Source organism: Tachypleus tridentatus, chromosome 3, assembly GCF_004210375.1.
Source record: "Tachypleus tridentatus isolate NWPU-2018 chromosome 3, ASM421037v1, whole genome shotgun sequence".
Classification (NCBI taxonomy): domain Eukaryota; kingdom Metazoa; phylum Arthropoda; class Merostomata; order Xiphosura; family Limulidae; genus Tachypleus; species Tachypleus tridentatus.
In genome coordinates this window covers 34,951,464-34,965,019 of record NC_134827.1, presented here as the reverse complement: position 1 = coordinate 34,965,019, position 13,556 = coordinate 34,951,464, and the positions used below count along the sequence as shown (strand labels likewise).

Below are 13,556 nucleotides of genomic sequence, written 5' to 3'. Positions count from 1 at the left end.
GACAGACTGTTCATTTTTATTAACTTAATCATTACATTTTGTGGTTTAAATTCATTGGATTGAACAAGTCCTTGAGTCGACTGGCTTCACACCTTCTGTAACTATTAGATCGAACAAGTCCTTGAGTCGACTGGCTTCACACCTTCTGTAACTATTAGATCGAACAAGTCCTCGAGTCGACTGGCTTCACACCTTCTGTAACTATTAGATCGAACAAGTCCTCGAGTCGACTGGCTTCACACCTTCTGTAACTATTAGATCGAACAAGTCCTCGAGTCGACTGGCTTCACACCTTCTGTAACTATTAGATCGAACAAGTCCTTGAGTCGACTGGCTTCACACCTTCTGTAACTATTAGATTGAACAAGTCCTTGAGTCGACTGGCTTCACACCTTCTGTAACTATTAGATCGAACAAGTCCTTGAGTCGACTGGCTTCACACCTTCTGTAACTATTAGATCGAACAAGTCCTTGAGTCGACTGACTTCACACCTTCTGTAGCTATTAGATCGAACAAGTCCTTGAGTCGACTGGCTTCACACCTTCTGTAGCTATTAGATCGAACAAGTCCTTGAGTCGACTGGCTTCACACCTTCTGTAACTATTAGATCGAACAAGTCCTTGAGTCGACTGGCTTCACACCTTCTGTAACTATTAGATCGAACAAGTCCTTGAGTCGACTGGCTTCACACCTTCTGTAGCTATTAGATCGAACAAGTTCTTGAGTCGACTGGCTTCGCACCTTCTGTAACTATTAGATCGAACAAGTCCTCGAGTCGACTGGCTTTGCACCTTCTGTTACTGACTTGCTTCATGACCTTTCTCTAATTGACTGGGCTGACTTGCTTTATAAGCTGTATAATTGACTTGGTTGCTTCACATCATGCTTTTAATTGGCTTCATTTATCTGTAGATAGAAGTATATTAACTTGATTTTTGAGAGATTAGTTTCTTTTTAGTATTCTTAGAAAGATGTCAGGTAGGATTATATTGTGTCTTAACTTTTAAGTTTATATTGGAAATGTATAATTGAATTATACAATTTTTTGGTACAAGATTATTACGACAAATAGATGCTTGTGAAAATATTGTTACATATGTTGTTTTTTTCAAGTTTTAAGTTCAGAAATCGAATATTTATTAATATAGTGTTATTATTTTCTGTCAGTTTTCTACCTTTACTTGCAGAAAGACTCAATGTTTTTTACCTGAAGAGCTATTTGAGTCGACTCGTAGCCTCAGAAGGTGTCTTGATATATTGTTACTTGTATTATTCAAATGTGGTTGTATGTAAGCTTTACCTGCCTCAGTGTTTGCAAATAGGTGGCCTTAGTAGTATTTTGTTAATGAATTTAAAGTATATCTAATACAGTGTGTTGTTAATGTACCCAATACAGTGTGTTGTTAATGTACCTAATACAATGTGTTGTTAATGTACCCAATACAGTGTGTTGTTAATGTACCCAATACAGTGTGTTGTTAATGTACCCAATACAGTGTGTTGTTGATGTACCCAATACAGTGTGTTGTTGATGTACCCAATACAGTGTGTTGTTGATGTACCCAATACAGTGTGTTGTTGATGTACCCAATACAGTGTGTTGTTGATGTACCCAATACAGTGTGTTGTTGATGTACCCAATACAGTGTGTTGTTGATGTACCCAATACAGTGTGTTGTTGATGTACCCAATACAGTGTGTTGTTGATGTACCCAATACAGTGTGTTGTTGATGTACCCAATACAGTGTGTTGTTGATGTACCCAATACAGTGTGTTGTTGATGTACCCAATACAGTGTGTTGTTAATTCAATTTAATACAAATATTCCTACTTTTATTTTCTCTCAAAATGCAGTTTTGTGAAACGTAGGATTCTACATGAACTGACTGTCACTTGTAAACGTAGGATTCCACGTGAACTGACTGTCACTTGTAAACGTAGGATTCCACGTGAACTGACTGTCACTTGTAAACGTAGGATTCCACGTGAACTGACTGTCACTTGTAAACGTAGGATTCCACGTGAACTGACTGTCACTTGTAAACGTAGGATTCCACGCGGAACTGACTGTCACTTGTAAACGAGGATTCCACGCGGAACTGACTGTCACTTGTAAACGTAGGATTCCACGTGAACTGACTGTCACTTGTAAACGTAGGATTCCACGTGAACTGACTGTCACTTGTAAACGTAGGATTCCACGTGAACTGACTGTGATTTATGTAAAAAAACAGCTGATACGATTCTTCAGCCTCAATAGTGTGTGCTACATTCTTAATGTAAAAATACTTTTACTTTTTACTACACATTTGTGGAACATACAGCTCATCAAAGCCACAATCCAACAATTATGTGTAAATGTTTGAACATTATGATTAACACTTTCTTCTGTGAGAAAAATATGTAAGGTAAAACAAACCAGGAATCATACCATTCCTTGAGTTGGATAAAATTTGAGACAGCTCGTAAACATTTTCATATACGTGTGATTCACATTAGCATTAGGTGAATCAGCAGCCATAAAACGAATCTAGTGAGTTCGTGTGTTGGAGAAATTTGTATTTGATCCTAAAATGTTAACTTCAGGCTTATGTTCCAATAGTTGTAGCTGATTTACACTCAAGTAAGTATAGAACTTGTGAAGTTTTATTTGTAAGTATACTGTTATAGTCCACTAATGGAGTCCAGAAGCTAGTCATACATTTTTAGCCTTGCTGGTGTATTGACTGTTTAATAATAAAGAAAAGGCTATTTTATTCTGTCTTTGGCAGCTTTCTAAGGAAGTACTCTGTTCACTAAGATAGCTCTTAACTACTGGTCTTTAGTCATGTTTTTGCCAGTCTATAAAACCCCCAGGTATTTTTTTTAATGGTTGTAAGCAGTTCAACTTTCGTGACATCTATTGTGCAAACATACATCAGCACTAGTTTAAAAGTGGTGATTGTTTCTTACTATGGAACTCTGGATTTCAGAACTGGCAAACCAAGTCTGAATATCCATGCAATACTATAAAATATTCCCTGCACATTAAGCTTTAGATATGTTGTAAAAGAGACAGTCAGTTCCTTAGTATGGGTGCTGCTGAGTGACTGCCTTCCCTCTCGTCTGTAGATCAGAATTACTGAAGGCAACAGGTAACTTTCACTTCAGAGCATCTTAAACTAAGTTAGGGAACACTTGTAGTGATCCATAATCATCTTAAAGAAACTAAGTTAGGGAACAACACTTGTAGTGATCCGTAATCGTTCAGCAAACGTTTGCCAATTTGTTGGCAGGAAGAAAAAAACAAGGCTTGGAATTACTACTGAAATGTACATGAACTCAGTTTATAAATCTTGTATCTTTTAACCATTACGTGTATTTATGTATGTGTAACAATAATTAGAAATCTGTGTACAAGTCGTTTTGAATTCATATTATTAAAATTCTAAGTCCCATCAAACCTGTTTTTACAACTCCACGTACACGTACGTGAATTCTTTGAGTTTCATGCTTGACACTGTATTATATGACTATACATTCTTAATGGACCATAAATTATTCAAAATGAATTTGATGATCATGGAATGAACAATCCTGGACTGGGAAACTGGTCGGTAAATTATAAATGTTCACCTGGGTTAACTTCATTGTTGTACACTCATCAGTTATGTTAGTTCTCCAAGAGCAATGAACCAGGTAGCCAAAGCACTGTGGAAAAACAGACTAGCTGTGTTAAATTATTTTTGTGGTAATAGACTGGTTAATGAAAATTATAACATTTACTGTTTGTTATGTCAGCAAAGTTGTTGAGACTTGTTAGAAATTAAATATTGTCGTAAGTTTTTTAATCAATTTTTGTACCCAGTGAACCAACTGGTGTTAAACGTATTATTTTCTAGTTGGGTTAATACCATTGAGGTTGGATTAAAATAATTTATTGTATCTCGAGTGACTAAAAAATACAGAATAGGAAGTGTTACCTTATTGGCTGCACTTAATAACTGAGACTTAGAATTAGGATAAAACAAAGAATGTATAGCTTTAATGTAGAATATTTACAGGTTAATGAATAAGGTCATATCTTCTGCCACCAGAGGTCCTAGTCTTTTAAAGTTGAAAGTTATTAATTAGACATTCACTAGTATATTATTTATTACTGTTGTAGAGCTAGTTTATATTTGAGGATTTGGGTAAAAGTGCTGCAGGTTTAATATTACTCTCTTGATAAGTGCTAAGTTGGCCACTTTATTCAAAGCACACTAATAATGTGTAATCCATTATGAAGTTTGTATTATTTGAAATAGTTTGATTTTTTATTTAATTAAAAATGTATGTGCTAATATTTTTTGAAATCTTTAAGCTATGTTTTTCCTATGGCAATCCATGTTATTAATTTCTTTCCTAATACATTCATGTAAATTTATGGTTAAAAGACCAGTTGTTGTTTTTCCTATAATTATGGGTTCTTAAAACCTAAAAATACAACATATTAGATATACTGATTAATATTATGTTTGAAATTTTGTGCGACGCATTTAATTATAGTTTCCTGTTTTTTTGTGTGCCTCTCAAAGCATTATTTTCCTTGGTTATAAACTTGTTTATTTACAATATTCTGTTTATGGTATTTGGCTTTTTTTGTGCACAGAAATTTCAATATAAAACATGTCAAATAGTATTAATATTACTGTTATATTAATATTAAATTAATATTAAAAGTATATGGAAAATAAATAAAATATATACGGACACTAGATTTATCATTGTAAATTAATGGCAAATCAAACTATATATTTACACTAAAATAAACTCGACACAATTGCATTGGCTTTCATGCACTGAAAGTCAAAAACCATTATATATTTAAAAACAACAACAATGGTAAATACAAAGATTGGATAAGTGTTCCTCACGTTTAAAAAGTATATTAATTACGCAGTTTTCGATTGAAGTTGCACAAAAGCAATTTTGTAGTTTTTAATCAATGAGATAACTACTATTTTAAAATTATAACGTACGAACGCTTTAGGCTAGTGAACTGTTCATAAACCTTGGATGAGGCGTCAACCTTTAGGTGTGAATATAATAGTTCATTTTCTGGTGTGATTTTCCAAAATACAGTAACGTTTTTCGAAGACTCTCTCCACACGTAGTAGTAGTATTTCTTCATAAAATATGTCATTAGGAATCTTGTTACATTTATTTTTTTATTACACCAATTGCCTTCAACTTGCAAATGTAATATGCAAGGTTTGATTTCGGATTTTACTTAGCTAAAACGTTTTCATCGCATGGAGTCTCTTCAACTGCGAGATAGGGAACTTTCCAAAATTAACCCCGTGCCGAGTAAGAAATTTTGCATTTCGCATACCTGTTGATTTTGATAGGTAAAAAATATTTTAAAATTTATCCGAAAATTTAAAGAGTTTACAACCGTTCTGCATATGAAAAATTCTATGCCAGTTTTAGTGTCTATTCTGATTATTGAATGTATTAGATCACATGACGTAAATCTATTCCGTTATGACGAGAAACCCACTTGAAATAAAAATGTATTCTCAAGACTGCTGGTTACTCTACTTTAATTTAATTAAAGTTTTAAAACCCATACCATCCGTCTTGAAAATACATTTTTAACTTGAATCTAGTTGAACGCCCCTAGTGGTAGGATGGTACAACTGTGGACTTATAACGCTGCAGCATTGTGTTGAATATGCTCAACACAAAAACTACAGAATCTAATTACACTTCACCAGACTCAATATCATATTATCCTTTTTGTTTGGGGGTATCTTAGCACCTTGATTAGGATGTAGAGAGAAAAAAATTGTTTAAATGCCCTGTAAATTTCACGGTCTTTTAACGATATATGAGCGGAAAAAAGTAAATGTGTGTTATATTTAATAAGATTTGATTTGAATTTCGCGCAAAGTTATACGAAGGTTATCTGCGCTAGCCGTCCCTAATTTAGCAGGGAGGGCAACTAGTCATCACCACCCACTTGGGCTACTCTCTTTACCAACGAATAGTGGGATTGACCGTCATATTTTAACGCCCCCACGGCTAAAAGGGCGAACATGTTTGGTGTGACAGGGATTCGAACCCGCGACCCTCAGATTACGTATGGGTCATGCGACTTAACACCTGGCTATGCCGGGCCTATTTAATAAGATAGTTCCTTAAAGTAGAGATGTTTTTACAAAGAAAATAAGTATGATAATTATGCTTCCATTTCTACTTTTTATAATGTAATTTAGTACTTTTTTTTGTGTGTGTATTTTATTTCTTCTACATAAGCGCCATCTTTTTGAAGACCGACAAGATACTTTTAATTATTCCTGGTTATACGTGTCTCGCACACCATGTACGAAATAATAATAATATTAAATCGATTTTCAGTAAAAATAAGACAAAGATAAATTCCAGAAATGAATTAATTATAGTTGTTTAAATAAATAAAAAAAATCACATCTTGAAGAGTTAATACATGAAAATGAGATCAAACAAAACGACTCCCTTAATTTTTAGGTAGTTAAAAAAAGGCTCGTGGCCAGATAATATTTTGGGTTTTGAAACAGATTAAAGATTACATATTAGAGACATTTGCTACTATTTTTTTTGTCAGTATTTGAATAGGGGGCAGGTATCAGAGAATTGGGCATTATCTAATGTATCTCATTTTCAATAAAGATGATAAAAATTATCCCAATAATTATAGACTAGTTATTTTACATCAGGTGTGGAAATAGTTCTGGAAAGTCTGTTAAAAATGCTTTGCGAAGTCATTTAACATTTTATTGGATAGTCATGGCCAGGTGGGTGGGGTACTCCACTCGTAATCCGAGGGTCACAGATTTGAATCCTCGTCACACCAAAGATGTTCGCCCTTTTAGCCGTGAGGCATTATAAAGTGACTGTCAATCCACTATTCGTTGGTAAAAGAGTAGCCCAAGAGTTGGCGGTGGGTGGTGTTGACTAGCTGCCTTACCTCTAGTGTTGCACTGCTAAATTAGGGACGGCTAGCGCAGATAACCCTCGTGTAGCTTCAGAAACAAATTATTGGATAGTTAACAAGGTTCCATTAAGGAAAATCTTGCCTTACAAATCTTTTGTCATTCTTTGGAGAGGTTATTGCTTATGTAGATGAAGATAAGAGTGTAGATTTGACAAGGTGCCACATAAAAGGCTTGTAAAAAAAAGTTGTCTTTATAGGTGTAGGGGATAAGTTAGCAAACTGGATAGAAGAGTGGCTGGATGGAAGAAATCAGAGGTTGTTACAAATGGAGTTCAGTCAAACTGGATTAATGTCCCAATTAGTGTACGCCAGGTCTCAGTCTTAGAACATTTGCTCCTATTGATTTACTTGAATGATACAGATGAAGGAATACTCAATGAATTATTTGAATATGCTAATGATATTAAGGTCTTTCATGTTTCTAGCTGTAAAGAGTAAAGAGGATGCTGCTACTTTACACAAGGATTTAGATCATTTAGTGAGTTGGACAAATAAATGGTAGATGGGTTTTAATTATAATAAATGCAATATAATGGGTACGAGTTGTTATAATTTGAATGGGAATAACCTCAACAATGTTATGAGAGAAAGATATCTTGGTATTATGGTCGATCAGTCTCTTAAGCCATTCAAACTGTTGCTTGTGGTAGGGCAAATTTGATTTTAGGTTTATATATGTAGAAATGTTGAATACAAGTCTAAAGAGGTTATAATTTCATTATATAAGTCACTGGTTAGGTCACGTTTGGAATATTGTGTTCAATATTGGGCTCCTTACCTTACGAAAGACATTACTGGAAAAGGTTCTTAGAAGGGTTACTAGAAAGGTGCCTGTAATAAAGGGTTGTCATACGAGGAGAGACTGAAATATCTTAAATTATTTTCACTTGAAAAAGAGTTGTGGATAATCTGATTGAGGTGTTTAAGGTAGTAAAGAGAATCGATAGTGTTGGTGAATCATCTTTTTGTTTTCATATTTAACAGTGAGAACAGTAGGACTATGAAACAGTATTAATTTTGTCAGGGTAGGAATCGTCTTCAACTAATAACATAGTTTTGTTTTTCTTACAAGTTGGATGGCCTTTGGAATATGTTGTCTTAGGATGTTGTGAATTAATTTCGATGATTTTTTAAAAAAGGCTTGATAAATATACGAATGATAAAAAACAAACAAACGTCAAGCCAGTCCTTAAGTGAATTTTGATTGGAATGTGGAACAGTTGAACTGTATGAGTAGGCCCCATGTTGTTCCAAAACCTTTGTTTAAGATGTCTCCAAGTCTTGTTAAAAGTTTATAATTCATAATCTTTGTTTTATAGTGTTTATTATTACTTATTTCGGAAATTAAGACTGAATGAGTGACACAATCACAGATCAAAGCCAAGAACTTTAAGGTGAATTAAAGAGACCAAATAAAATATAACCTTTAGACAACTGCAACAATTGGTTCTAATTTCCTGCTGAAAAGAAATCCGAGTAAAACTAGGATTATATAGTCATCTTATAGGCTATAGATGCCAAGAGGAACGTGTTTGGTTGTCATACTCTATTATTACAACAACCATCAACATTAGGGAAAATTTTAGTCCATAGAGTGAAAGAAGTGACGTGACGTTCAGGTGAACACAAAAACTTTCTGGTTTCAATACAAGCCGTTTCATTGAAATAATCCATAAAAGTAGATTAGTTAACTAAATAGTGTAAAACTAGTTCTTTAACTACCCACTCGCACAGGTTATAAATTTAGCAGTTCATTGACATTAGAAGCATATGATTACTTATTATTTTTAATTTCGCAGATTAGGCCTATAACTTAAAAGTAAATTCGCGCATAAGTACCTGCAGGGAGGCGTGGTTTATTTCCGAAGAAACTTCAGAGCATGCGCAGACATTATGCGGTTCTTCTTGACTAATCACGTTGTACAAAAGAAATATTTTGTTGCGGGATTCAGTCTAGGAACTGCAGCAGCGACCCGTTAACGAGTAGGAATATTGATTTGTCGTTTTGTTGTGTTTATTTTAAAACGTATTGCGCTATGTGATATTGTTTATGTTGAAACTTTTGATTTTTGGTCTCTGTTTTCAAATTTATTATGTTTTGTACATTAGTTTGGAACAGAATGCGTTATAATTTTTTTTGATCTGTAATTATTATTCTATGAAGTTGATATTATATTTTATATTGTAGACAGAAAAATTTTCATCTATCTTTTAATCAAGACAGATAATTTTTATTAGATTAAAAGTGTATATCAAACATTAAGAAACAAAGCGTAAAATATCCATATATATTTATTTTATCAATACTATTACTATACATATTAGTGCAAAACAAACCTTATTTGTATAGTCCATGATAAAACAAGCAATGATATTTCTAACACTAATAAAGAACGACCACATTTCATAACGAATTAATTTGGTACGTCCTTTAAAATGAGGTTAAATATATACTACCTTTATAAACTGGGGTATTTCAAGAAGTTATACAGTGGCTTTGACACTGTAGGAAAACTGACATCTCCGAATTTTAGTATTTTTTCTCCATTATTTTAATAAAAGTATTTCATTGTTTTGCCACTAGATGGCACTACCAATGTCCCGTTGTAACGAATATGTCGAAGGAAATTCTTGCTTTAAGGTTTTAAATGTATTCAGAACAATAATTGATTGATCATATTTTAATACAGTCATTAAATTATCGAAACATATGTGCATCCTTAAAACGGTCGTATAATAAAATATAAGAAATACCAAGGGTCTAAAATACTTTTGAAAATAGCTGAAGGGAATTGTGTGAGAGGCACATTAAATAACTGTGCGTTTATTTTAATTTTTATTTAGCCAGTCTTCTTGCACGTTTTGAAAATAAAATATCTATAACTTTCATTTGTAAAGATTTTACTCATTTTAAATGCTGATTTAAGTTATGAAGATTTCGAAAAATAACTGATGTTTTTTTGTGGATATTCGTATTTTCAAAGTTATAAAAAAAAAATAAAACGTATTTTTAAAGTTTTCCCAATCTTGATGTGCTGCTTTAACTTTCAATATTGTATACACACACCCTCTCTCTTTAGGCTTAGGTTTTATCACTTAAAATTAATAACCTTCCATAACGTTCACACACAACCTTTTGGACAAGGTTTACTTGCTGAATACAATTCTTAATATATTAAATTAATGGTTTGATATATATTACAGCATGCGTTATATCTTCATGATACTTGTAACTGAATTACAATAAAACTGAACAATTTTAATTAAAAAAAATATTAAATCCCAGTATAATCCGAAACAGCCAGTGAATTATCTTTCAAAGACTTGTCCTCCAGTCGTAGCACAAGACGAAATAAGTATTTCAGTGATTACTAAACACATCTGATACATGCATTCGCAGTTTTCAAAATCTCTTTGGCATCAACTAAAGCTATTCTCTAAAACTTCTTGTATTGTAAGAACTTCTTTAAAACAATAAAGATATTTGATTTCCACAAAAGGATAGATGAAGAAATAAACACTGTTACACAAACCTTTATTTTTATAAATCTTCAAATAAACAGCACGAAGCTGCGAGGACTTCATCTTGTAAGGACGGAAACTTTTTTTTTTTTTAATTGAACTTCTCGTCTCGTGAAACACAAGTTTCGTCAATGGATTAGATTGACGATCACCTTAATTAGGTTTAACAATGTATTTACCACATGGTCGAACTTCCATCTTCACGATTATGGTAATTTTACTAACGAACTAAGGCCCTTTCCAAGTGCCCTACACTCATCTGTCTGTTTGATAATAATTTAAAACGTACACTGTTTGACGAGAAGGCCGGACAATCCTTTATCCATCTATGTTTCCACTACATCTGTGGTACTTAGTGGACAGTACTGTTCATCACTGTTGTCTCCACACGTGTCCACACCATCACACCAAGCGTCACGGCCGATACAACGACCATTGTGACACTGCTGTTGGTGGGTTAAACATGGTGCACGACACTGTTCCGGCTCGTCACTCTTGTCGTCACAGTCGTCGTAACTGTCGCAGAAGTAGTCACTGGGAATGCACTGGCCATTATTACATGTAAACTGGGAGTTGGGACACACTGGAAAAAAAGAGAAAAGAACGGGACATACTAACATGTAAAAATATAAACAGCGATATACAGGGAGCCACGTAGAACACACGTGCAGAAAAGATAAACTAAACAGCAAGTTTTTATTTATAGGTCTATTCTGTAATTCACAACGTTAAAGATTTTTCTATCATGTTTCATTGAGAAACATGATCCAATGGTTGTGAAAGTTTAATAACAAACTACGTTTGGAATATTGGTTGATGTGTTAGCCACGAAAAAAAAACACGTTTTAAATATATTTTATTTCTTTAAAAAAGTGACTTTAATGTAATTCACAAATTGTTTTTTTTTACATATGTGTCCGGTCGAACAGCGACAGATTTACGAAGTCATAACATTAAAATCCAGGGTTCGATTCCTCGCGGTGGACGTATCAAATGGCCTAACGCGACTTTGCTCTAAAACGGCAAAATGCATGGAAACAAACAAGTGATATGCATACAGGTCTTAAAAACAACGAGTCATGACAACTGGATGGTGAATTTATAAACAGAATGAAACATAACCACACAATAGGTCATACATTGCACTAATACTTTGTATTCGAACCTTGACTTCTGTACAGAGAATTAAATCTAGCTGTGTGCGGTTATTAGGGTACTCGACTCGTAATCCGAGCGTTGCGGGTTCGAATCCCCGTCATACACAAACACGCTTGCCCTTTCGGCCGTGGAAGTATTATATATGTTACGGTCAATCCCACTATTCGTTGGTAAAAGAATAGTCCACGAATTGCCGACGAGTGTGACTGACTGCCTTCCCTCTGGTTGGGCTCATCACATTGCTAAATTAGGGACAGCTCTCGCCGTCGTGTGGCTTTGCGCAAAATTAAAAACAAACAATACTCTCCACACAAGTCAGTCACGTTGTTTGTACACCTTCTGGGATTGTAAACTAGAAGACATTTGAAGGACAACTCTTGTTTTTTTGTTGTAATTTTAAGGTGGTTTAAAAGTCCTTTTCGGACACTGACGAAGACATTTGCCACACTCGAAGATGCTATGCCAAGGTGGAGCTGGTAGTATGTTTATCAGCTTTCTGCGACTTCTTTTTTCCATCGCATCATTTGCCATTTTCGGTCTCTTGGCTACCAGCTGACAAAAGAATACCAAATTCTTCTCACCAGGTGTCTCTCAGTCGTTGAGATTGTTGTTAGTTTATGTTAAGTGTCTTCAACTCGAAGATAGAGGCGTCCTGGTAATCTTTCACCTACTGCTAGCTCATCATATAGCAAGTATTTTAGAACGAGATCATTAGGTATCCTCACAACGTGAAGGCCCCGGCATGGCCAGGTGGTTAAGGCGCTCGATTCGTAATCTGAGGACCACGGATTCGAATTCTCGTCACACCTAACGTACTCCCCTTTCAGCCGTGGGGGCGTTATAATGTTACGGTCAATCACACTATTCATTGATAAAAGAGTAGCCTGAGAATTGGCGGTGGGTGGTGATAACTAGCTGCCTTCTCTCTAGTCTTACACTGCTAAATTAGGGACGACTAGCGCAGATAGCCATCGTGTAGCTTTGTGCGAGATTCAAAAACAAGCAAACTTCTTAGCGGCATTTTTAAGTATTTATAATTCTATTTAGAAAAAAATCAGATTTTTTTGCCAAATTATTTGCAAGTATTGTAATGTTCAGTACATAGAGGGCATTAGAAAATAATCAGATATGACGAACGCGCTGCAGAAGTTGAAAAAAAAGACGTTTGCTTTAGTTGTACATGTTTTTTAAAATACCATATAACAAAAATCGTATTAACAAAGGAGTTTTAAAGGGTGACATATAGCAAATTCGGGTCTAACCCTCGTTAAGAACAACCAGCCTTTCTTAGGTTTTTAACCTTTTACACTGCCATTTAAGGACAACCCTAAAGATGGCACTGGTTTACTTATGGAAAGCCTTGGGGCATGTTCACCGATAATGGTTGTACATCAGCAGTAGTTCGACCCGATTTGGTAATGAGAGATGGAAAATTACTTTTAGTGATAAATAAAGATGAACTGATGCGTACAGCAAGTGGACATAAAGATACAAACAACTGGAAATTGTAATTATCCTTGATGTTTGGGCAACTGGCATCGAATATTAAGGAAATCCTTGTGATAGTGAATACACTAAAGATTAGATTTCCATTCACAACATAAAAGGTGATCATTAAACTCTCAAAAAAAGAAATATTCATACCACGAGTTATTAGGAATAAATTTGCATCTAGTGACTTGGGCAGAGTAAATCCAAACACCCCAGCATGTCTGGAGGGATTAATGGTTAGATACACTCTAGTGGATCTGAACAATACAGTTGTCATCATTTGGGCATGAACATGACAAACCATTGAATTGAAGTCTGTATTGGGCATTACAAGAAGTACAATTGTGTAGAAATTACTTCAACATCAAAGACCATCAGAAAGAGTC

General features: G+C 34.5%; 1 protein-coding gene across 2 annotated transcripts in view; it reads right to left on the bottom strand.

The window, feature by feature from the left end:
* Positions 1–8,995: 8,995 nt before the first annotated feature.
* Positions 8,996–13,556, bottom strand: part of LOC143246679 (uncharacterized) — a 47,446-nt gene continuing 42,885 nt past the window's right edge. The window contains exon 13 of one of the 2 annotated variants that reach the window (XM_076493756.1): positions 8,996–11,104. In XM_076493756.1, coding sequence (XP_076349871.1) covers positions 10,848–11,104 — 257 coding nt within the window. In that variant the 3' untranslated portion in view covers positions 8,996–10,847. The remainder of the gene's footprint in view (positions 11,105–13,556) is intronic. The other variant, XM_076493755.1, reaches the window with a different exon arrangement.